General features: G+C 42.8%; 1 protein-coding gene across 1 annotated transcript; it reads left to right on the plus strand.

Moving 5' to 3' along the window:
- Nucleotides 1-170: 170 nt before the first annotated feature.
- PRKAG1 (protein kinase AMP-activated non-catalytic subunit gamma 1) lies at nucleotides 171-22,208 on the plus strand. The gene is made up of 13 exons (XM_075850209.1): nucleotides 171-238; nucleotides 6,195-6,249; nucleotides 6,337-6,437; nucleotides 6,521-6,602; nucleotides 7,381-7,439; nucleotides 9,429-9,474; nucleotides 9,629-9,683; nucleotides 9,786-9,912; nucleotides 9,996-10,161; nucleotides 17,867-17,904; nucleotides 19,580-19,726; nucleotides 21,343-21,436; nucleotides 21,518-22,208. Exons 1-13 carry the CDS (start codon nucleotides 230-232, stop codon nucleotides 21,532-21,534), a joined length of 996 nt encoding a protein of 331 aa, XP_075706324.1. The 5' UTR covers nucleotides 171-229; the 3' UTR covers nucleotides 21,535-22,208.
- The last annotated feature ends 1,955 nt before the right edge of the window (nucleotides 22,209-24,163 follow it).

Here is a 24,163-nt window from a genome sequence, read left to right on the forward strand (position 1 = left end):
AAATAAAAATGCATTTTAAATACGTTGCAGTGTTTGTAATTTTGTAACCATTATAATTTTGTAACCATTATGCATTTTACATTGCTGGTATCTATAATGCCCCATCAAAGATGGCGGCTGTGGGCGCCCATAGACATCCTTGAGGATGTGACGTATACTATGGGCGGAAGTTTACATAAACAAGGGCGGAAGTGACCTCCAGTGTGTTGTATCTGATGAAGAGGCCGCGATGGATTCGGTGAGAGTCTGACTGGAGCTGAACTCCTGGCGCTCGATAGCTGCGCTACAACCTATACTGAGTACTGGGCACAGGCCAGGGCGAGTGTGCGGCCTGTGGAGTGCGCGCCCAGCACGTTCACTGGAGGTTTTCAACTCCCGCTAACTGGATGTGCGGCTTTAGTGAGGGGGGCAGCGAGTTGCGGCTTCTGAGGCTGTCAATGGGCGGCCACAGGTTGCAGTCCCGTTTCGGGCAAAAGTTTGCGACCGCTGGTTATATTGGTTGTAGCAGAAGCGAGCAGACGCCCCATCACTTAGACTCTACTAATGTCTTACAGACGGCACGGCAGTCTAAATTAGACCGCTGCCCCAAATATTGCCACTATACGGTCAGTAGCCAACTATGCAGCCACCCAAGAAAAGAAAAAAGCAGCGTGAAGCTGCCAGGAGGCTTCGCGGATTGGCCATCCTATTTCCTCCTTTGTCTTTGCGGTCTGTGGGGTTACATTGGTCAAAACCACGCAGATTGAACATTTAGTGACCTGTCCTAACAATAGGTCACCTATGTCAGGAGGCAATTCCCTTTTAAAGGAGGTAAACTGAAGGCTGTTTTACACGGGCCAAGGATCGTTTCATCGGAACGCTCGTTCCCAATCATTGGCCTGTGTATACGGGGCAATGATCAACCATTGAACGACCAACCTTCGTCGTTCATCGGCTGGTCGTATTGTTTATGTAGCACAAAATATTATCGTTGTCGGCAGCGCATCTCCCTGTGTAAATGGTGACGATTGTAGTAACGATCGCTCCTCCCCATACATTACTGATCAAGGCTCATTGTGAAAGGAGCAAATAGCTGTCTCGTTGAACGGCGCTAATTGGTCAGTGTAAAAGGACCCTTAGACGCCACTGACCGGTTATTTATAGGTTTTTTTTGTTAAATGCCCCCTTAATGAGCAGCGTAGCTGTGTCGTTTTCAGTCTCTAGGTCTAACCCCAGCCTTATTGTTCATATCCAGACTTTGTCTTGTAGTGAGCGATAAATCGCTGTCCATTAGAATGTATTAGACTAGGGCTATTTATCTCACTACAAAAAAATCACTGATAAATCGCTGTCCATAGGAATACATTGGAGCGATTTTGAATGGATTTTCAAGGTACTCAGTCAAGTGTGGAGTTCTGAAATCCCAGCATGTAAACATAAATCACTAGCAAATCTCTTGTCTGGAGCAATTCTTAAGAGCTGTTGAAGCTACTCCATTTATTCTTATGGAAAGCGATTATTTTTTTTTTTTTTTCTGTATCCAGATAAATAACCGCGGCGTAATGCATTCCTATGCACAGTGATTTATCGCTCATTAGAATAAAAAAATTCTGAATTTCATTTATCTTTATAAAACCAGAAATTTCCTCCGCCTTTTTATTATGAGGCTCGCTGAACATAAAGACAGCAGATAGCGTTCTATGCTAGTAATGTGGGAAATTCCTTGCCTACAGAATATATCCCTTCCATTTGCCCTATAAGGGTACATGAACAGTATAGAGAGGAGTCCCCGCATGCCATGATAGACTGCAGCTGTCAGCTTGTTCAGCTCCTTGATTGGTTGCCAGGATGAGCTAACAGATTGGAGGGGCAGTGGAGGTTACGTACAAACGAAGACCCTTTCAGTCTCTGCTTGGCAGGGCAACTGGAGGCTCTTTTTACACGGGCTGATGATCAGGTGAACGGATCCTTGTAAAAGGGTCCGCCAACCAGTCGACAAATGACAGGAAAAAAAAGCATCACCTCTCCCTGTGTAAACAGGAGATGTGCTGTTGACAATGATGCAACTGTATGGGAGCAGCCATCACGTTTGTCTTGATACAGTACAATAATTTCTCCATACAGGGCAATGATTGCTCCATGTAAATGGCACTTAATGATCGCTGATCCATGTGTCATTCCATTTACCTGCCGTTGTGACATTACCCGAGACATTAGCAGCCCCATAGGAGTTAATATGGCTGACAGGAAGTGTTGTAGCTTCTTGTGTCCAAAGGCCGGTCAGAGTTAAATAACCGCTTAGAAGGTCATAGTAACTATACATAGTGACTGTTGTGTTTTCATTTTTAGCTGGATATACACTTTAATTGAAAATCTCTTCAATTCTTTGTGCGTTGAAAATTTCCAGTTGATCACAAAAGTCTTTGAAAATAGATGAAAAAAAATATTAAATTCTCCAACCCTGCAAAGCATTATCGGGCATAAAAGACATTTGGGGACATTCATGAAAACGGTCTTTCTGCCCATATCAACCACATATTTAATTTTTTTGAGCGCTACAAAATAATTAAAGCTGCATTTTTATTGCTTGCTATGGGCACCAGACCGTTTTACTTTTAGGCAGTTTTCATGAATCTCCACCATTGTTAGCCCCGTGCACACAAACACCAAATCTGCCTAAGGCAAATAAATTAGCTGTTGTTTCCCAGGTACCAAATGAATACTTGCTAATCTGTATAAAACATAATAACTTTTATTATAACTTAATATTAAGCACACAATTAAAATGCCCAATGTGATCTGAATGTCCCTATAGTATTCCTCTGGTATCACTAAACCGTGTGTATCGTCTCAATACAGCGTGTGTGAGATAAATGGAAACCGCGGCTGCAGTCCGCTTACGGAGGACTACATATGTCAGACCACATTGTTTTTAAAAAGGGAATAGCCCACTGCACATGGGACAGGAATACTGAGGATTACAGTACTACCCGTGTGGATGGAATTTAATATGTGCTGCGGAACGTTTCTGGATGGAAATCAGCGCACGAGTGGATTTTCAAATCTACAACATGTTCATTTCGTTGTGGATGTTGACTGCGGATTTCACCGTTTTCAATGTAGAAAAGGTGAAATCCATGGTGAATCTGCAGCAAAGTTTGCACGGAACACATGGTTTTGCTGCAGATTCGCTGCTGAAAATTTGCAGCACATCGTGTGTGTGTGTGTGTGTGTGTGAGCGTGCGTGCGTGTGCGCGCCCTTGGTATGTTCCCACATATTGGATATTCTGTGTAAAAGTACGGGCATGTTGGATTTCAGTTTGGTCCTTCGTTCTTTTGGGAGACAAGCTGCCATCTGGGCTTATGCCCCTCTCCCCATTGTGGAGTTAGAAATAGCAGTCTATAAAACAAGCGTTTGGCTGGCCACTATCTTAAAGGGATCTACACATGAGAGACATTTATGACATATCCGCAGGACTAGGGACGATGCTGTGCATCCCCAAACGGTTAGATACCGCTATTTCATGTATTTCGATACTTAGCTGTGCGGCCGCTCGGTATTGTAACACATGAATGTATGAGAGCGGGGCTGTGGCTGTGTGATTCAGCCACTGCCCTGCTCCTGAGTACTGACGTGTGCGCCGTCAGGATGATGTGATGCGGCCAGCGCTGCACTAATGAGCGGCCGCACTGAAGACAGAACATGTCGGGCGCACTGCCGCTCATTAGTGCAGCGTCGGGCGCATCTCCTCATGCTGACCGCGCGCGCACTTACTGTCAGGAGCGGGACAATGGCTGTATTACACAGCCGCAGTCCCGCTCTATAACTGCGGAGATGAGAGAAACCTCTCATCTCCACTGCTATTCCCCTGAATGCTGCGATCAAAGCTGACTGCGGCATTCAAGAGGAAGTGAGAAGGGGGGGATGCCCCTGGATCGTGTCACGGAATTCCTGTGACGCGATTGAGGGACATACCATATATGGGCAGACAGCCCAGGGTCCATTGAAGGACTCCAGGGCTGTCTTACCATATCTTCTGTTAGGGCATACTTAGGTATGTCCTAACAACTGCCTGTGTACTATCCGTCCACAGGCTAATGTACTGACATATATCTGATTATTACAGGCCACGACATTACAGTTTAAAAATAAAGTAAAAACATAAAGTAATGTTAAATTTAAAAAAGACACTTTTTTTTTTTTTTTTTTTTACAATAAACCTTAAAATATGTCTCAATACCTAAAACATACACATTCAGTATTGGCGCGGCCGTAATAACCTGCACAACAATTTTTTTTGCGTCATTTATGATGTGTACGCTGTAAAAAAAAACTTTCACTTATTAATGTGAGGCGCGAGGTGTGATGAATTTAACCTCCATGTGCCTCACATTAATAGTAATTAACCCCATCATGTACCTCACACATTAACCCATTATTACTGAGAAACATGATGGGATTAATTACTATTAATGTGAGGCACATTCATTTATCACACCACGCGCCTCACCAGAAAATGGAAGAACTTTTTTTTTTATTAATTTTTTTATTACTGTTGGCAAAGTATCGTTTTGGTATCGAAATCGCAATACTACACAAAGGATCAGTATCGAAGTCCAAATTCTGGTATCGTGACAACCCTACGCAGGATATGTCAGAAGATGCGGGTCCTACCTCTGGGACCCGCACCTGTCTCTAGAACGGGGTCCCCTAATTCCTGTTCTAGGTTTTTGTGCTCACGCGGATTCCCAGACACTTGCTGACAGGGTTTAGGGGACCCCGTTCTAGAGGTAGATGCAGGCCCCACTTCGGAGACTCGCACCTATCTGACATTTATGACATATATCCTGTGGGAAAACCCCTTTAATTGTATGGCCAGATTTAAACTATGGCTGGACAAATCACAGGCATCAGGTAACCAATGCGCCTAGGAATTTGCTACTGGGCTGTTCATTTTTTATGTCTATGTAAGTTTTTATTAATGGGACTCAATTAGGGCTGGACAATTATGACCTAAATCAAAATCACGATTAATTGAACATGTAACCGCGATTACAACTATTGAACGATTTAGACCACACCCATTTTTGCATACCACGCCCCTATTTGCATTCTACACCATTGAATAAATATTTATCACTTGCTGCCACTACACCGTATAATGCCCCATAACTGACTTCCACACAGTATAATGCCCCCGTAGCTGCACCCCACACAGTATAATGCCCCCGTAGCTGCACCCCACACATTATAAAGACCCCCCCCATAGCTGCCTGACGCTGTATAATGCCCCCACATCTGCCCCTAATAGTGCCTGATAAGAATAATATACAAACTCCCCTAACCCCGTTCCAATGACTAGTGGAGGAGATAACTCTGGTCTGTGCAGCTCGGCGCAGACAGGTGCGATGACGTCACTGCCTCACATCCAGCGAAATACATAGTGAACGGTAGAGCAGGGACCTTATGGTTCCCTGCTCTACCATTGGATTCATCTCTATCTGCGTTCTGAAGAGACCGATAAAGTTTAAACCGGGAGAAAATAATTGATAAAACCAAAATTCGGAAGGGGACGTCGATTTAATTGCGCTGAATTTCGATTATTTTTAGATTAATTGCCCAGCCCTAGTCTTAATGGAACATTACGTTGGCGCCTTAAGAATCTGACTAGCTCTGAAATTGCGTTTGTATTTTGTTTCTTAGGCATATTATGTTGCTATAATGTATCCTTTGCTTATAAACAAAAAAGAATCAAGAAGGGGAACAAGATGAGGGGGTTATAAATCTGGTGCAGGAGAGGTAGATGTACACAGTATCTCATTTCAGTTGTCTGGATAGAGACTAAATTGTTTAGCCCATGTGTATGACGTTTGCTCTGGTCATGCTAAGTCCCCATACACACGATCGTGTCTGTAATCACGGTCTGTGATTACGTCTGCGGACAGTCATCCACAATATAAGTATGGGAGCACGGTTCGTGAAATAAATAAATAGGACATGTCCTAATTTTTATGGAAGGTTTCTACGGAACGGGCACCTTCCCGTAAATATATGGTAAGGTGTCCGTCGGCCATAGAAATGAATGGGTCCGTAGTTACAGACAAACTCTATGGTCGTGTGCATGGGGCCCCAGTGAGAGTCCTGTCATAGGGAACGTTTAGTTTTTTTGGGGGGTAACACTCCTAGTGATCACATTTATCTTTCCATATTTCAGGGATCTGTTGTGATTCAAAACAATGATGAAGGAAAATGTATGTCTCCTTCCGAAGGTAAGAAAGCTTGGTGTCTTATTCGGCCAATGATATGTGAGGAAGAATTGCCACAAGGGTTAAATATCGCTTTGCGTTACTCCTCAGAGTCTGACAGTGAAGTATACACAAGGTTTATGAAGAACCACAAATGCTATGATCTTATCCCCATCAGCTCGAAGCTGGTCGTGTTTGATACCTCTCTGCAGGTAAGTAAATCAGTCAACGTTACTCCGCCTTCCAGGTGTTTGTGAATGAGATCTTGTGCGGCAAATACCGTTCTATCTTGCAGGTGAAGAAAGCATTCTTTGCACTGGTCAGTAATGGCGTAAGAGCAGCACCTTTGTGGGATAGCAAGAAGCAGAGTTTTGTGGGTAGGTCACCAGACTCTTTAAAAGGGGACCTGTCATCTCTCCTGACATCTCTATTTTAGTAAACACGTATTCCCCGTTAAATAACAATTCTGTTTTTTTTAGAAGTCTGTGTTGTGCCATTCCTCTGTTATTCCTCCAAGAAATATATGAATAAATTGACAACTGGGTGTTTCCATTCCCCTTGTCAAAGGGGTGCGTCCCTACACAGTCCCACTCTGTCATCACTGATTGGTCATTGCCAACTGGTAACACTCAGTTGTCAGTTTATTCATACATTTCTAGGAGGAATAATAGGAACGGCACAACATATAGTTTTAAAGAAAGATTCTCCAGAATTATTATTTTATGGGTAATACAATTTATTTACTTAAGGCCTCATGCCCACTTCAGTTTTTTTCGTCAGGGTGCTATCCATTGATTTAACTGATGGTACCCTGGCACATTCATGTCAATGAGGCCGTGCACACTTCCGTTGTTTTAATGGATCCATGCGACCATTCCGTCAAAAATAGGACAGGTCCTACTCCTGTCCGTTTTTGACGGGACAGTCTCAGCCTTTTCATTGATTTGGTCCGTGAAAGAACGGACTGCACACGGAAGCCATCCGTGTGCGGTCCGTGTTTCACGAAACTGTCATTAGCGGCTGTACAGCGGCCGACGGAAGTGTCCATGAGGCCTAAACCAGACATGTCCGGAGAGGTGACCGGTCCTCTTTAAGTAATCATTCTCATTGCTGAAACAATGTCTTGATTGTATTTTTTTTGATTTTCCAATAAAGGTATGCTTACCATCACAGACTTTATTAATATTCTTCATCGATACTACAAATCTTCCATGGTGAGTTGTCATTCCTGTAAAACTTTAGAACCTCCTTACATTTGTTCTTTTTGTATAAATGTAAAATGGTGTAAGAAAAAAAAAATCTCCTGTGCAATTTTTACTTTTGGACAAGCCATTCCTATATTGTCTTTACCGGCTGTGAATCAGTTAAATGTGTTTCCTCTTTTTTTAAATAAGTGGTTTTATTATGTAGCCATTGGGGCAGATTTATTAATGTAATTTCCCTAGACCTTGTCGTAAAATGCGCCAAAATGTGACGCATAATGTCGCATGAAGATTTCGTTGCATCTATTTGAAGCAAATGCGCTAAAAAGAACAGATGTTTCTGTCTGACACTTGAAAAAGGTGTCTAGTCAAAGGTGGCGTAGCTTCGCAAAAAGGGTGCGTGACTTAAAAGGTGCTAAAACTAGCAAGATGTGCCTAATTTATACAACGTGCGCCACTGTGATAGATTTGGCACATCATCTGACTGCCTGGTCTACGTTTTACAAGGTCTGAATCAGACAGCATTGGTAAATCTGCCCAATTTTCTTCTCATCCTCAATGCTGACGCAACACTCCTTTCCTCTACTGATTTCCTACTATGTCTTCCTTTGTCCTGAGGCACTAAACTTGCCCTAACTAAATAGAATTTTCCAGTTCTTACCAAATCTGCATTGTACACATTTAGTTTACGCATTTAAACAATTTTCCAGTGCACCCAGTAGTTTGTTGCCATTTTTTCTAAGGACATCATTCATTTATCCACATCTTCCAACCTCTTGTTTTTAAAGCACTCTCCTAAAACATATTGGGGCAGATTTACGAAGACCAAAGTTTCATACACTAATCTTTTTGCTATCTGCTCCGCTGCAGTAAGATGCAACAGATTTATTAACAGCTGCACGCCTCTTAATAAATCTGTCGCATCATTTTGCAGGTCGTGCTCTATCCGTTCTTCCCCCCAATATAGGACATAGAATAAAAAAATGTTATACTCACCTCACTGCTCCTCTTCGCTTCTCCCTTTCGGGTCCCCTCTGCATGCTATGACTCCTATAAGGTCCTGACACCAATTAGCATCAGGGCCTTTTATGGGATGCAGCACTCAACGTTATCAGTGATGTGTCACATACGATGTCCTGACGCTGTACAGCGTCCGTAACTTTTATCAGCCGTGGCCTTTTTTTGGTTATTGGCCAATTGGGGGTAATCTTACGGGGGGGGGGGGCTTATCTGGGGTAGCGAGGTACGGGATTCGGCACGGTAGATTTACGTTCTAAGTTACACCAGTTTTTTAATGAAACTTATAATGAATTTGTCAACTTTAGTGACCTTCCCCTTTTCAAAAAGCGCCAATTGTGGCGTAAAAGACAAATGTTTTTTAATGCCAGAAAGCGTTGATAAATTTCCCCCATTTTGTTAATCCTGCATCTTCAAGTGGTTGACCAGGATTAGAAAAACTTGTCTGTTTTCTTCCAAATACAGCTCCATCTGTTCATGGATTATGTCTGGTATTACAGCTCAGCTCCTTTTATTTAATTAGGTCTGAGCTTCAATACTACTCACAACCTGTGGACGGAGGTGGCGCTGTTTTTGGTTAAAAGCCGCCATGTTTTTAAAATACTGTACAACCCCTTTTATGTCTTGAATGATGGATATCACATTGATGGATATCACATTTTACAATTGCATGGTAATGTTCCATGAATCCAGAACCAAATAATCCAGATTTTCTGCTGCTTCGGCATCAAACAGAATATTCTCAATGAAATGACTAAATAGGCCAGTGTGAGTAACTTGCTGGGTCCCGGGGAAGTATTGTTAATGCATCTGCCGATCTGACATTTATCTGGCTCCGTGTACACTGTTATATTTACTATAGTAATACGACGGTTGTCATTCAGAGTGGTTACTGTTCATAGTCTGACTAGTAGGAGTGAATCATTATTAGACGTAGGATTCATGAGTAGTTAAATTGTTACTTTGTTCTCTGCATGTTATCAGGTGCAGATTTATGAGCTGGAGGAGCATAAGATAGAGACGTGGAGAGGTGAGTGTTGTTGGGGACGTAGTTAATATTTGGCAAATTGCTATAACTCTACATGTGAAAGGACCGTTTGATTACTTACAAGGTTAGATTTTCAGATGAAAGAATCATAAAACTGAGGTTTTTTTAAAATCATTCAATTGTCTGTTTTCTCCAGAAGTTTATTTGCAAGACTCATTCAAGCCTTTGGTCAGCATATCACCCAGTGCCAGGTGAGGAGTTGTATAGTTTCAATGTGTTCTCCTATAATTAGATTATTATTGTTGCAATGATAAGGCACACACTCATACATATTATTTTCTTATATTCATCAGCTTGTTTGACGCAGTCTCCTCCCTGATTATGAACCGTATTCATCGACTTCCAGTCATTTCTCCAGACTCTGGAAATACTCTGTATATATTAACACACAAACGCATTCTTAAATTTCTCAAGCTATTTGTGAGTCCATTTTATTACGTGGCCAATTATTGCCTCTTCAGTTCTTCGTTATCTTATTCCTTACCTTCTGACTTTATCGATAGATGTCGGAAATAGAGAAGCCAAGTTTTGTGGCCCAAACTCTAAAGGAGCTGAAGATAGGCACTTATGATAACATCGCTATGGTCCATCCCAACACTCCTGTATACGTTGCTTTGGGTATTTTTGTGCAGCGTCGCGTCTCTGCTTTGCCCATTGTGGATGATTCAGGTAATTATGGACTCTTCTATGTTCAATGCATTTTATAGCAAACTACTGTCTTTTTTTTCTTGCATTGCAATTATAATCTGTAACCTTAATTTAGTGTACCTATCATAACAAAAAAATTACAGTCACTCCTGTAGTTGTGGATTTGTATTAGATAAAGTTCAGACAGAAATGTTGTCATATTTTGGATCTTTTTCCTTCCTCTGATAGTTTTTATAAATGCACATTTTCCCTCTCCATGCTTGCTATATGGGTGGGCTCTTCAGCTGTGCTGTGTGTTCAAATCTTTGGAAGATGCTAGATTATATAAATTATTATATCATTATATATTACAACGTTTTATATACTCCGTTATACTACTGATGCACTGCTGAGTTTCCATATATGGTTACTATTCTTTAGCAGTTTTCCTCTGCTTGCAATCCACAATTATCAGTTGTCTCTGAGCTAGTTGGTGGAGCCTAACTGTGTGTGTGTGTGTGTGTGTGTGTGTGTGTGTGTGTGTGTGTATGTGTGTATATATATATTTATATGGAGATATATATATATATGGAGATTACACTGCAGTAATGAGTAGTGTTGCTGAGGATCCACCACTGGGGTTGCATAGAACTCTTACATCAGCTGCAGCACATCTATGTGTGCCTATGTTTCTCTCTCTCAATATGACTATTGCATTGCTTGTCTTTTTGTAACTAGTACAGGTGTTTGTTTTTTGTTCCCATAGACTGGTGCTCTCACTCTCGCCCTTCTCCTCTCCCTCCTCCACTCTCCATAGACTTCTGCTCCTCCGCCCCCGCCCTCCATAGACTTCTGCTCCTCCGCCCCCGCCCTCCATAGACTTCTGCTCCTCCGCCCTCCATAGACTTCTGCTCCTCCTCCTCCGCTCTCCATAGACTTCTGCTCCTCCTCCTCCCCTCTCCATAGACTTCTGCTCCTCCTCCTCCCCTCTCCATAGACTTCTGCTCCTCCTCCCCTCTCCATAGACTTCTGCTCCTCCTCCTCCCCTCTCCATAGACTTCTGCTCCTCCTCCTCCCCTCTCCATAGACTTCTGCTCCTCCTCCTCCCCTCTCCATAGACTTCTGCTCCTCCTCCCCTCCATAGACTTCTGCTCCTCCTCCTCCGCTCTCCATAGACTTGTGCTCCTCCTCCTCCTCCGCTCTCCATAGACTTGTGCTCCTCCTCCTCCTCCCTCCATAGACTTGTGCTCCTCCTCCTCCCTCCATAGACTTGTGCTCCTCCTCCTCCTCCACTCTCCATAGACTTGTGCTCCTCCTCCTCCTCCGCTCTCCATAGACTTGTGCTCCTCCTCCTCCCTCCATAGACTTGTGCTCCTCCTCCTCCTCCGCTCTCCATAGACTTGTGCTCCTCCTCCTCCTCCGCTCTCCATAGACTTGTGCTCCTCCTCCTCCTCCGCTCTCCATAGACTTGTGCTCCTCCTCCTCCGCTCTCCATAGACTTGTGCTCCTCCTCCTCCTCCGCTCTCCATAGACTTGTGCTCCTCCTCCTCCTCCGCTCTCTATAGACTTGTGCTCCTCCTCCTCCGCTCTCCATAGACTTGTGCTCCTCCTCCTCCGCTCTCCATCGACTTGTGCTCCTCCTCCTCCGCTCTCCATCGACTTGTGCTCCTCCTCCTCCGCTCTCCATCGACTTGTGCTCCTCCTCCTCCGCTCTCCATAGACTTGTGCTTCTCCTCCTCCGCGCTCCATGGACTTGTGCTTCTCCTCCTCCGCGCTCCATGGACTTGTGCTTCTCCTCCTCCGCTCTCCATAGACTTGTGCTCCTCCTCCTCCGCTCTCCATAGACTTGTGCTCCTCCTCCTCCGCTCTCCATAGACTTGTGCTCCTCCTCCTCCGCTCTCCATAGACTTGTGCTCCTCCTCCGCCGCTCTCCATAGACTTGTGCTCCTCCTCCTCCGCCGCTCTCCATAGACTTGTGCTCCTCCTCCTCCGCCGCTCTCCATAGACTTGTGCTCCTCCTCCTCCGCCGCTCTCCATAGACTTGTGCTCCTCCTCCGCCACTCTCCATAGACTTGTGCTCCTCCTCCTCCTCCGCCGCTCTCCATAGACTTGTGCTCCTCCTCCTCCGCCGCTCTCCATAGACTTCTTTGGCAACGTTTGTGTCTTTCTATCCCTCCTCACTCATCCTGCTTCTCCCACACCTCTTCATAAACTTCTATAGGCAGTAGCGTATCTGTCTCTCTCCCTGCCCCTCCTCCCCTCCCCATATGCTACTATTCGCAGCAGTGTCTGTGTGTCTCACTCTCTCTCTCCACCTGCTCCCCCTCTCTCTAGACTTCTTCTATGGCTAGCGTGTCTGTGTCTCCTCTCTGCTCCCTTCTCCTGCTCACCCTCACTTTCAATAGAATTCTATGGGCAGCAACTCCTGTGTCTCTCTTTATCTGCTCCCCCCTCCAAAGACTTCTATGGGCAGTCTAGTGGCTGTAACATTACACAACATTTTTCATTGATAAAACAATTAAATGTTATCAGTAAGTAAATTACAAAATTAATCTATATCAGGTATACTATTAGATTAGCAAAAATTGTTTGAAATATTAGTGTCCATCTTAACGAAAACTCCATCCAAAATCATTAAACATTACATGTTGTTCATTTATAAAGTGTTACATGTGAATGAATGAATGAATCAAAAAAGAATGTGGAAAAAGAATTGAGTAACCTTTTATTATTTTATTACATTCAATGTTGATGTATCCTAAGAATGCGCTTCATAACATATATTCTGATAAAATGTGTCCTTCAATAGCTGCTGTGGTAATTGTGTGGGAGGTTGACTAGCATGTTGTCGATAATGACAGCTGTACATATTACTTAGCAGTCTGCTGACCGCTATCTCTCTCCACTCTTCAGTACATTGCCACTAAGATTGTACTTGCGATCAAAGATGGATGTTGCCTGTCATGATCTGAACATCATTAACGGTTTTAATCCACATATAGTGATGTACTTCTTTACTAAAACTTTTGCTACTTATCTTGCTCAGATCTTTAATCGGACAATTAATCTATTAAATGCAGAATACAAGTCATATAATGGTCAGAAGTAGTGTTATTCCTCATGTACACGCATTACAGCTAATTTTAAAAAGTGACCTGAAAAGTTAGGAACGCTTTATTTAGCAACCGCCTATAACATACTGTGCATGGATACTAATAACAGCTGCGTGCCTCTGAAACTGAATTTTAATTCTACCGCAAAGAGTGGATGTTTTAAATAGATGAAATCATATACCGTATTTTTCGGACTATAAGACGCAGTTTTTATCAAGAATAAATCTTGCTAAAAAGTCCCTGCATCTTATAGTCGGCAGTCAAGGGACCCGGCAGCGCTGGGCCCCCTGACTGCTCCTTACTTAACCCCTTCCCGACCCGTGATGTGCCGGCACGTGCTGAGCCCGTTCCATACACTGCAGATGTCAGCTGTGTTTTACAGCTGACACGTTGCTCTAACGGCCAGGAACAGCGATTGCGCTGTTCCTGACCGTTTAGTTAAATGCCGCGGTCAATAGCGACCGCGGCATTTATAGTGGTTTTCCCATGAAGGACATTTATGACATATCCACAGCCATTACGGAAGCAAATTAGGCCCCGCCGTGAGGCGAAGCCTTATCGGCTTGTTAGTGAATTACTGACAGATCTAATACATTGCACTACATAGATAGTGCAATGTATTGGAAAAAAAAAAAACACAGTTGGACCTTCATGTCCCTTAGTGGGACTTAACGAAAAAAAAGTTTTCAAACCTATGATAAAAGTTTCAAGTAATAAAATACAATCGCCCTTTTCCCTTATGAAGTCCTTTTATTATTGAAAAAAATAAACCATACGTATTTGGTATCGCCGCGACTGTAACAGCCTGAACTATATATATAAAAATATTGTTATTTATTCCACGTGGTGAACGGCGTTTTTTGGTCACTTTGCCCTACAAATATTGGAGTAAAAATTAATCAAAAAGTCGCATGTATCCAAAAATGGTACCTATAAAAACGATAGCTCTTTTCTCAAAAAACAAGCTCTCATACAGCACCGTCGTCAAAAAAAATTAAAACGTTATGGTTCGCATTACTTGGCAACAGAAATTTTTTACATGGTACTCTTTCACTCCTCAGCCCTGTCAAATGTCCAGGCAAAAGATTAGGGCCACATGATGGGTGATTCTAAAACCGGGAAACACAGCATAATAATTAGAGAGCTGTCTTGTTATGGTGGCACAAGCTGGGCACCACATATTGGCATATCTATGGAAAAAAATCCAATTTTCACTCTGCAACATCAACTTCACACTAATTTCTGCAAAACACCTGCGGGCTTAACATGCTCACTACACCCCTAGGTGAATACCTTGAGGGGTGTATTTTCCAAAATGTGGTCACTTCTGGGGTTTCCATTGTTTTGATCCCACAGGGGCTTTGCAAATGCGACATAGCGACCAGAAGCCAATCCATCAAAATCTGCACTCCAAAAGCCAAATGGCGCTCCTTCCCTTCTGAGCCCTACTGTGTGCCCAAAAAGCAGTTTATTACCACATATGGGATATTGCCGTGCTCTGGAGAAATTGCTTTACAAATGTTGGGGTTCTTTTTTTCCTTTATTTGTTAAGAAAATGAAAAATGTGGAACTAACGCTACGTCTTATTGAAGAAACGGATTGTTTTTATTTTCACTGCCCAATTCTAATAAATTCTCTGAAACGCCTGTGAGGTCAAAATGCTCACTATACCCCTAGATGAATTCTTCAAGGGGTGTAGATTCCTAAATGGAGTCACTTTTTGGGCGGTTTCACGGTTTTGCTTCCTTCAGGTGCTTTGCAAATGTGACATGGCCTCCGCAAACCATTCCTTCTAAATTTTAGCTCCAAATGCCAAATAGCGCTCCATCCCTTCTAAGCCCTGCCGTGTCTCCAAACAGCCATTTATGACTACATGTGGGGTATTGTTGTACTCGTGAGAAATTGCTTTTAAAATTTTGTCGATTTTCATTTTCACTGCCTACTTCCAATAATTTCTGCAAAAAACCTGTGAGGTCAAAATTCTCACTATACCACTAGATAATTTCCAAAATTGGGTCACTTGCGGGTGGGTGGTTTCCACTGTTATGTCCCCTCAGAGGCTTTGCAAATGCGACATGGCCTCTGCAAACCATTCCTGCTAAATTTGAGCAGTTTCCTTGAGGTTGTAGTTTCCCAAATGGGGTCACTTTTGGGGGACTTCCACTGTTTTGGCAAGAGCCCTTCAAACCTGACATGCTGCCTAAAATAAATTCTAATAAAAAGAAGGCCCCAAAATCCACTAGGTGCTCCTTTGCTTCTGAGGCCTGGGCTTCAGTCCATAAGCTCACTAGAGCCACATGTGGGATACTTCCTGAAACTGCAGAACCTGGGCAATAAATATTGAGTTGCGTCTCTCTGGTAAAACTTTTGAATTTTGAATGTGCCTCACATTAATAGTAATTAACCCCATCATATTTCTGAGTAATATTGGTACACGATGGGGTTAAAGAAAGCCATTTAATTTTTTTACAGCGTACACATCATAAATGCTGCAAAAAAATTGCTGTGCAGGTTATTACGGCCGCGCCAATACCGAATATGTGTATGTTTTATGTATTGAGACTTATTTTAATGTTTATTGTAAAAAAGGTGTGTGTTTTATTTTTTTGTTTCATTTAATATCACATTGTTCTTACTTTACTTTTAAACTTTAATGTCATGGCATATATCTATATGCAGTACATTAGCCTATGTAGGATAGTACACAGGCATTTGTTAGGACATACCTAAGTATGCCCTAACAACCGGAAATATGGTCAGACAGCCCTGGGATCCTTCAATGGACCCTGGGCTGTCTGTCCATATATGCTATGTCCCTCAATCGCATCACAGGGATTCCTGTGATGCGATCCAAGGGGCATCCTCCCCTTCTCATTTACCCCTGAATGCTGCCGTCAGCTTTGATCGCCGCATTCAGGGGAATAATGGCAGAGATAAGAGGTTTCAATGATCTCCACTGTTATAGAGCGGGGCTGAGGCTGTGTAATACAGTCATTGCCCCGCTCCTGACATTTAGTACGCGCGCGGTCAGCATGTGGTGGTGCGGCCCGCCATGTTCGGTCTTCAGTGCCGCCGCTCATTAGTGCAGTGCTGGTCGCATCATCCTAACGGCGCGCACTTGTCAGGACTCAGGAGCGGGGCAATGACTATTACACAGCCGCAGCCCCGCTCTCATACATTCATGTGTTACTATACTTAGCTGTGCGGCTGCACAGCTTAGTATCGAAATACATTAAATAACGGTATCGAACCGTTTGGGGTGCACGGTATCGAAACCGTATCGAAGCTTCGATGCATCGTGCATCGCTAGTCAGGAGCAGAGCTGGAGTCCCAGTCAAGGGCTCCTCCAGCAGAGTATGTGTGTGTGTCACTATCTATATGGTGTGTGTGGCATTATTCACAGAGTAAGTTATCCATAAAAGAAGGACCACAAACGGCATTCGGATCGTGGCAGCAGCACACCCCCTGGATTAATTATTCCATACCTACATTAGAGTTGTGTCTGAATAAGCACAACCCGCATAGGTGTATATTCTCCCTGATTTTATCTGCACTATGTGGCGCCGTGCATATCTCCTTTTTTCTTACTACCTAGATTATTTACAGAGAAAAAAGCAAAAACGCACGGCGCCACATAGTGCAGATCACCATAAGTAATAGAATAAAACCGATGAAGGTCAATTGAGCTCACCTCTTGGCGTTGTGCTAGCACAGGCACAATGCTGTTGTAGACTAAGTGTCTGTTCACACGCACGAGTCAAAATACGGAGCTGTTTTCGCGTTTTTCGCTGCGTTTTGTGGCGTTTTTTACGGCTGTTTTTGGAGCTGTTTTCAATAGTCTATGAGAAAACGGCTCCAAAAACGTCCCAAGAAGTGCCCTACACTTCTTTTGACGAGCCGTCATTTTATGCGCCGTATATTGACAGCGACGCGTAAAATGACAGCTCGTCTGCACAGAACATCGTAAGACCCATTGCAAGCAATGGGCAGCCGTCTTTTCAGGCGTAATTTGAGGCGTAAAACGCCTCCATTATGCCTGAAAAATGGTCGTGTGAACATACCCTTATAATTAAATATGTATTATTAGACCACTGCAGCCAGGTCCCATATGGTAACTGGAGGTGGCATCATCTACGGATATGGTAATGTAGTATTATAGTAGTTCAAATAACTAATTGATTAATAACAATTTTGGATTTTATCAAATTCGAAAGTAATGCGGCCGTCAACTTCACATTTTTTTTTTATGTGCGGCCCATTTACCCAGCCAAGTTTGAGACCCCTGCTCTAAATGGTTTATATAGTGTGAAAATTGACTAGACCACTTCAAAGCCTGATGCCAGCTCTGTAAAGAAAGTTTTTTGTTTACATTTTTTTTCCAGCTGGTCATATAGCTCATTTTGCCCCTAGACTTAGAAAGAAATACATCTTTTGAATACAGAATTCAGATGTTTTAGTGAAAAATATTTACATGAATTAATAAAGGACTGGTGGAGATTTTCCAAAATCCTATCCTTCTGCAGCCACATTGTATTGATGGTCTTTCCCCCTGTGGAGTGTATTTTAATTTACTGTAATCTTTTTTTTTTTTATTATTGTGGATATTATTTCAATTCTTGATTTTATCTCTGCAGGGCGGGTAGTGGATATATATTCCAAGTTTGATGTCATTGTGAGTAACTTTCAGTTATTACATCTGCGAATTCCTTATTAACCCTTTCAGGACCAAGGGTCATTGATGCCTCAATGACCAGGCCTAAATTTAAAGTTTTGGCATACATTCTTTTAAACTGTCATAACTTCTGAACTACTTCGGATTTTTACTATATATGCAACACATATTTTATATTACAACGAAACAATTGATCAAAAAAGTGCCAGATTTAGTGCCATAATTAAATTACACTAAATAGTTAAAGAGGCTCTGTCACCAGATTTTGCAACCCCTATCTGCTATTGCAGCAGATAGGCGCTGCAATGTAGATTACAGTAACGTTTTTATTTTTTAAAAACGAGCATTTTTGGCCAAGTTATGACCATTTTTGTAGTTATGCAAATGAGGCTTGCAAAAGTCCAAGTGGGCGTGTTTAAAAGTAAAAGTCCAAGTGGGCGTGTATTATGTGCGTACATCGGGGCGTTTTTAATACTTTCACTAGCTGGACGCTCTGAAGAGAAGTAACATCCTCTTCTCTTCAGAACGCCCAGCTTCTGACAGTGCAGATCTGTGACGTCACTCACAGGTCCTGCATCGTGACGGCCACATCGGCAGCAGAGGCTACAGTTGATTCTGCAGCAGCATCAGCGTTTGCAGGTAAGTCGATCTTACCTGCAAACGCTGATGCTGCTGCAGAATCAACTGTAGCCTCTGGTGCCGATGTGGCCGTCACGATGCAGGACCTGTGAGTGACGTCACAGATCTGCACTGTCAGAAGCTGGGCGTTCTGAAGAGAAGAGGATGTTACTTCTCTTCAGAGCGCCCAGCTAGTGAAAGTATTAAAAACGCCCCGATGTACGCACATAATACACGCCCACTTGGACTTTTACTTTTAAACACACCCACTTGGACTTTTGCAAGCCTCATTTGCATAACTACAAAAATGGTCATAACTTGGCCAAAAATGCTCGTTTTTTTAAAATAAAAACGTTACTGTAATCTACATTGCAGCGCCTATCTGCTGCAATAGCAGATAGGGGTTGCAAAATCTGGTGACAGAGCCTCTTTAATGTATGACTTAATTACCTAACAATTTATGATCACTCTAACTAACTTACTATTCCTGCCTGCCTGTTCTAACACTAAGGGGCACAGGGAATACAAAGTATATGCTTTCTATATACTTTGTAAGTGTATATATATATATATATGTGTGTGTGTGTGTGTGTGTGTGTGTGTGTGTGTGTGTATATATATATATATATATAATGACACACACACACACACACACACGTATGTTATGCTTTTATTTACTTGCCTTCTGTCTTCTCTCGATCAGTCTCCTTCTCCCTGAAGCACTGTGACAGAGTGAAGGAGGCTGAGAGGAGAAGACAAGTGGGAAAAGTTTGTTTGTAAACAAACTATTCAGAGATCACCATGATTGGTTAATCATGGTGATCACATGCTCTGTAGCCGAACCAATCTGTTTGGCTGTCAGAGAACAGGTTACTGGGAAGCCGGGGACACTGACACTGTCAGAGTGATCTCCCCAGCGCTATGCCGGCAGATGCAGAGGTCTGTGGAGTCACGCCCTGGCTGCACAGGGTATATGCGGATAGGACGTGAATCTACAGATTGTCGGCATGAAAGGGTTAATTAAAATTCATTGACGTTTACTTTTATCTGTTCCTAGAATTTAGCCGCTGAGAAAACCTACAACAATCTGGATATTACGGTGACCAAGGCTCTTGGACATCGTTCTCACTACTTTGAGGGTGTTCTTAAGTGTTACCAGCACGAAACTCTTGAAACTATTATAAGCCGCCTTGTAGAAGCAGAGGTAAAGTGTGAGCAATTGAAATATAGTGTTATGATGTAGTGGCGTTATTGCAAGAAACTGCAAGGTCTCGACATCTACAACTAGGGCTGGGCAATGAATCAAATCAGTTTGAGTAATCTGCCATTTGGGTGCATCACGATTCTCTTTTTGTACAAAATCGTTAAATCAAGTCCACAAATGCCTCCCAAACTCTTGGCCCCATCCCCCAATAGCAGCATTGTGACCCTGCTGCTTGTTGGTGCATAGCCCCTGGACAGGAGCGGCCGCGACAGGATAAATCAAACGATATGTTTTTTATTTAGCCATGAGAGTGCTTTCCATTAAAAAAAAAAACTACCTCCCCCTCCACAGGATCCACTGTAACAAGGTCGCAGCGGAGACACACACTGTGCAATGTATGAGTGTCCCGTACATAGCACAGAAAAAGGGGAGGCATGTACGGACCTGAGTGCCACTGTAGTGGTTACATAAAGTGACACTCAAGTCAGCGGGCGCTGTAGGAAGGGAGAGCTTTTTTTAACATCGAAAAGCTCATTTCATGGCTAAATTCGAAGCATATAGCCTGGCGCTGCCGCATTAGGAAATTGCATGCACACCAATTCCTTAATAATATATACTGATTATCCACTGAATGTGTGTATTACTTTATTGAACACCTTCCTTTTGCATAAATACAGCATGTACAGCAATTCTTAAAAGCATATCTGTCATGTCACTATTAATTGGTGGCCCACAATTACTTAATGGGACTGCATCAGGCTCCAATGCTCCATGCAGCTTAGTGACCTGGTGCCAGGAGGAGTCCAATATATGTGTGCGGGCTTCCGGGTCCTTCCAGCACAAACTTACTGAACTTTTTTTTTTTGTTTCTTTTAGCACAAATTCAAGAACTTAGATGTGAGCGACATTATCGTGGTCCTGTGTGTTACACACACAGGACCCGTTCTCAGATAAGCCATCTGTTAAGCTAAACTGACGGATTCGGCCCATCGCAAAATACACAGTTTCTATATATCCTCTAAACATAGCAGCTATATGGGAAAAACTAAGCAACAATTTAAATACAAGTAAATTTAAAAAAATGGTTTTAAGCATCTAAAACATTGATTTAACAACAAAAAATGCACCTTAAATATTATTTTCCACAAGAATAGTTTACGGTGTAATTACCCTTTGTCGCTTAAAGGCTTTTCATTTTAAAAATATTTTGAATCAGCTGGATAGGGTTAAAAATAATTTAAAAAAATGGTCTACTCCTCTTTCAAACCCCCCACCTCTTGTGGTCCGAGGACTGGTCTCTCTTTAAAGCTGCAGCGATGACATAATATCCCGATGTGGCCACGGCAGCCAATCATGGACAACAGCGGTGATGCACCGACCTGAACTCTCCTCTACGGTCAGTGACTGGCTGCTGTCGTCAGGACTTCACATCATCTCTGCAGCTTGGTAGACCGAGACCGTCAGCATAACACGTAACCGTCTGTGGGGGATTTGAAAGGTGAGTAAAAATTTTTGTTTTAATCCATATGCAACTGATTTGTCGATTTTGTAACAGCCTGGGATACTTCGGCCTCACATATCAGCATTTTAATATGAATTATTGCTCCTCTTCTTAGGTGCACAGACTGGTGGTGGTGGATGACAATGATGTAGCCAAAGGAATAGTTTCTCTCTCTGATATACTACAATGTCTGGTTTTGACAGCTGGAGGTGAGAGGTCAATAAAAAACGACATGTGGTGTAGATTGTTTTATTTTGTTTTATTCATTTTGTATCTTGTTAATACTGCAGATGTGAAGAGTCCGTGACTGACTTAAACTGGTTCCATCACCTCAGTGCTGCAGTATAGTGACGTACACAAAGTCCCGGCACCCCTTCCGATCTAGACTCCGTTTAGCAATAAAATGAAAATTTCACCGGTCATCTGGCTGCGGACTGAGGAGTTATAGCATTCTGTTGATCTTAAGCAATACTTTGGAGCATTACTTCGGATGGACCAATAATATGAGAAAAGTGAGAACCCGGTAGACCAGTCATGGGGGAGTACACAGTATTGAAGACTTAACCAGTCACTCTGAACTTTATTTTATATACATGGCATTACGGTTTCTACTGTATAAAATATAGGGGTTTTTTTTCACATTATCCTTGGAGAACAGAATGAGATGACCTTCTGATACCCCCCAATAGAGTCCCATGATAAGTTTGGTGCATCTAGTGTTGGGGTCACATCACAATTTTTTACTTAAGATTGTAAATACTTTGCACTTAGCTGACTGAAGAGTCACATTCCACATTGTCCTGTTTTTTTTAACTCTCCCTCTTGGACAGTGTAGATTCTGTTGTTTACATTCAAGTATATTTTTCCATTTCCTAAAGTGTGGCTAGGACATTTATGAAGTGTTTCATGTCCTTATTTTCAGATTGGACACATAATGTCCTGATAATTGTATACAATTAATAAAATTCACTCTTTTCCTAATTGGCATGTTACATTTCTTTTGTTTCCTAGATAATTTGGCTAACTTTACACCATGACGTATAGCCAGATGTTGTAATAATGCAACTGTATGCCCTTACAGTTACACGTGTATAGCAAAAACTTCAAAGAATTCCACATCCTGGGTCTCCATGGAATTATTTGTTTACTACCAGAGTTAACCCCTTAACGACTGCCCCACCGTCTTTTGACGGCAGGCGATGCAGGTGCTTCGTCTACAGCAACGTCTTTTGGTGTCGCTGTAGAAGAGGCTGATGAGCGCTCCTCTGAGCTGTAACTTACAGCTCCTAATCTTAGAGCAGCCTGCTAAATACAGGTAGGGTCGGAAAACCCCAGCTGTTTAACCCTTTGATCGCCGTGGTCCATGACAGTGGCAAGATTAAAGGGAATTCCCGCTCTTTGGTTACATCACTGGAAACCCGGTGATGTGATCAAAGACCAAGGAATCCCTCTGTAGTCAGCCCTGGGGACCTAGAAAGGTCAGTAAGCCTGCTGTTCAGGTACACCATGTGCTGCCCTAACAGCAGCCTCTGTCATAGTGACACAGTGTAACGTATTAGAATACAAGAGTTTGCTAATACATGATAAGTATAAGATAAAGTTATAAGCAAAGTTCTCCCTTAAAGGGAATGTGTCGCTAGAATTTTTTATTTTTTTTAGTTAAACAATTATTATTTAATTGATTACACATTGTTTTAATTGTTAAAAATCTTTCACAAGTCAGGAAATATTATAAATTAGATTCTAATTTGTAACATTTCCATGTGCTGGGCACTAGAGGGAGCAGTTCCCAAAATTGCAGCATGGTCACTGTGGTAAAGCAACCTCATTGCTTTATGCTACACATTTGGGGTAGACACACTCGCTCTAGTGTCCTCACACAATCCCCCCTCCCTTATTCTGGCTAGTGCCAGGAGAAGGAGGGGGTTGAATCTTCAAACCTACACTGTGTGCCGCCATTTTATGAGCGAATGCACAGTGTAGGAGGATTAGATACAGTGCTAAGCAGACAGTATAACGCTAACATATACAAACATAACTTACCTGCTCCTGCCGCCTCCGCTCCTATTCCTAGCCTCTTCGCTTCCTTGAACATATGGCCGGAAGCCGCGGCCAGATGTCGTCATCTGACTGTCCGGCAGCAGCTTCCGGTCCACATGAAAATAGCGCCGGATTTCGCTCTGCTAAGGAGCTTCATTTTGGTCTGTGGGGGGGGGGCGGCGCATGCGGCGTTCCCACACAGATGGCATACGCTGCAGTGAATGGAACGCCTCCCGTTCGCATTCTCTATGGGGATGTATGTGCCGTATTCCATCTCTGTATGTGTCGTTAATCAACACATACAGAGATGAAAAAAAAAATGGCAGCCCCCACAGAGAAGTAAAAGTAAGAAAAAAGTGGAACACACAAATAAATACATTTTATTTTTTTATCATACTAAAAGCAATATTATAAAAAAAATAATTCATGACACCTTCCCTTTAATGGGATATAAAAAAAAGTAACAAAAATAAATAAAAGTCCTTAACCCGTTAGTGACCGGCTCATCGTGTTTCTACGTCGGTCACTAACGGGCCTTATTCCGATGCCATAGACTTTTTACATCGCGGCATCGGAATAAGTTTACAGAGCAGGGAGCTGTCAAATCTCCCTGCTCTCAGCTGCTAGAGGCAGCTGAGGGCTGGGAGCGTCCCTGCTTTGCAGGGTGAGATCGATATTAGTATAGATCTCACACGTTTAACCCCTCAGATGCGGTGCTCAATAGCGAGCACCGCATCTGAGTGGTTTTGGAGAGAGGGAGGGAGCTCCCTCTCTCTCCCACCGATACCCGGCGATACGATCGCCGAGTGTCTGTGTCTCTAATGGCAGCCGGGGGTCTAATAAAGGCCCCCAGGTCTGCCTGGAGTGAATGCCTGCTAGATCATGCCGCAGGCATG

The sequence above is a fragment of the Rhinoderma darwinii genome, chromosome 2 (genome assembly GCF_050947455.1).
Source record: "Rhinoderma darwinii isolate aRhiDar2 chromosome 2, aRhiDar2.hap1, whole genome shotgun sequence".
Taxonomy (NCBI): domain Eukaryota; kingdom Metazoa; phylum Chordata; class Amphibia; order Anura; family Rhinodermatidae; genus Rhinoderma; species Rhinoderma darwinii.

Bases quoted from the DNA above. Each gene is read 5' to 3' on its own strand.
- PRKAG1 (XM_075850209.1), top strand. The intron at 6,250-6,336 runs GTAAGAAAGCTT...GTTACTCCTCAG, and splicing joins ATGTATGTCTCCTTCCGAAG to AGTCTGACAGTGAAGTATAC. The intron at 19,727-21,342 runs GTAAAGTGTGAG...TCCTCTTCTTAG, and splicing joins GCCGCCTTGTAGAAGCAGAG to GTGCACAGACTGGTGGTGGT.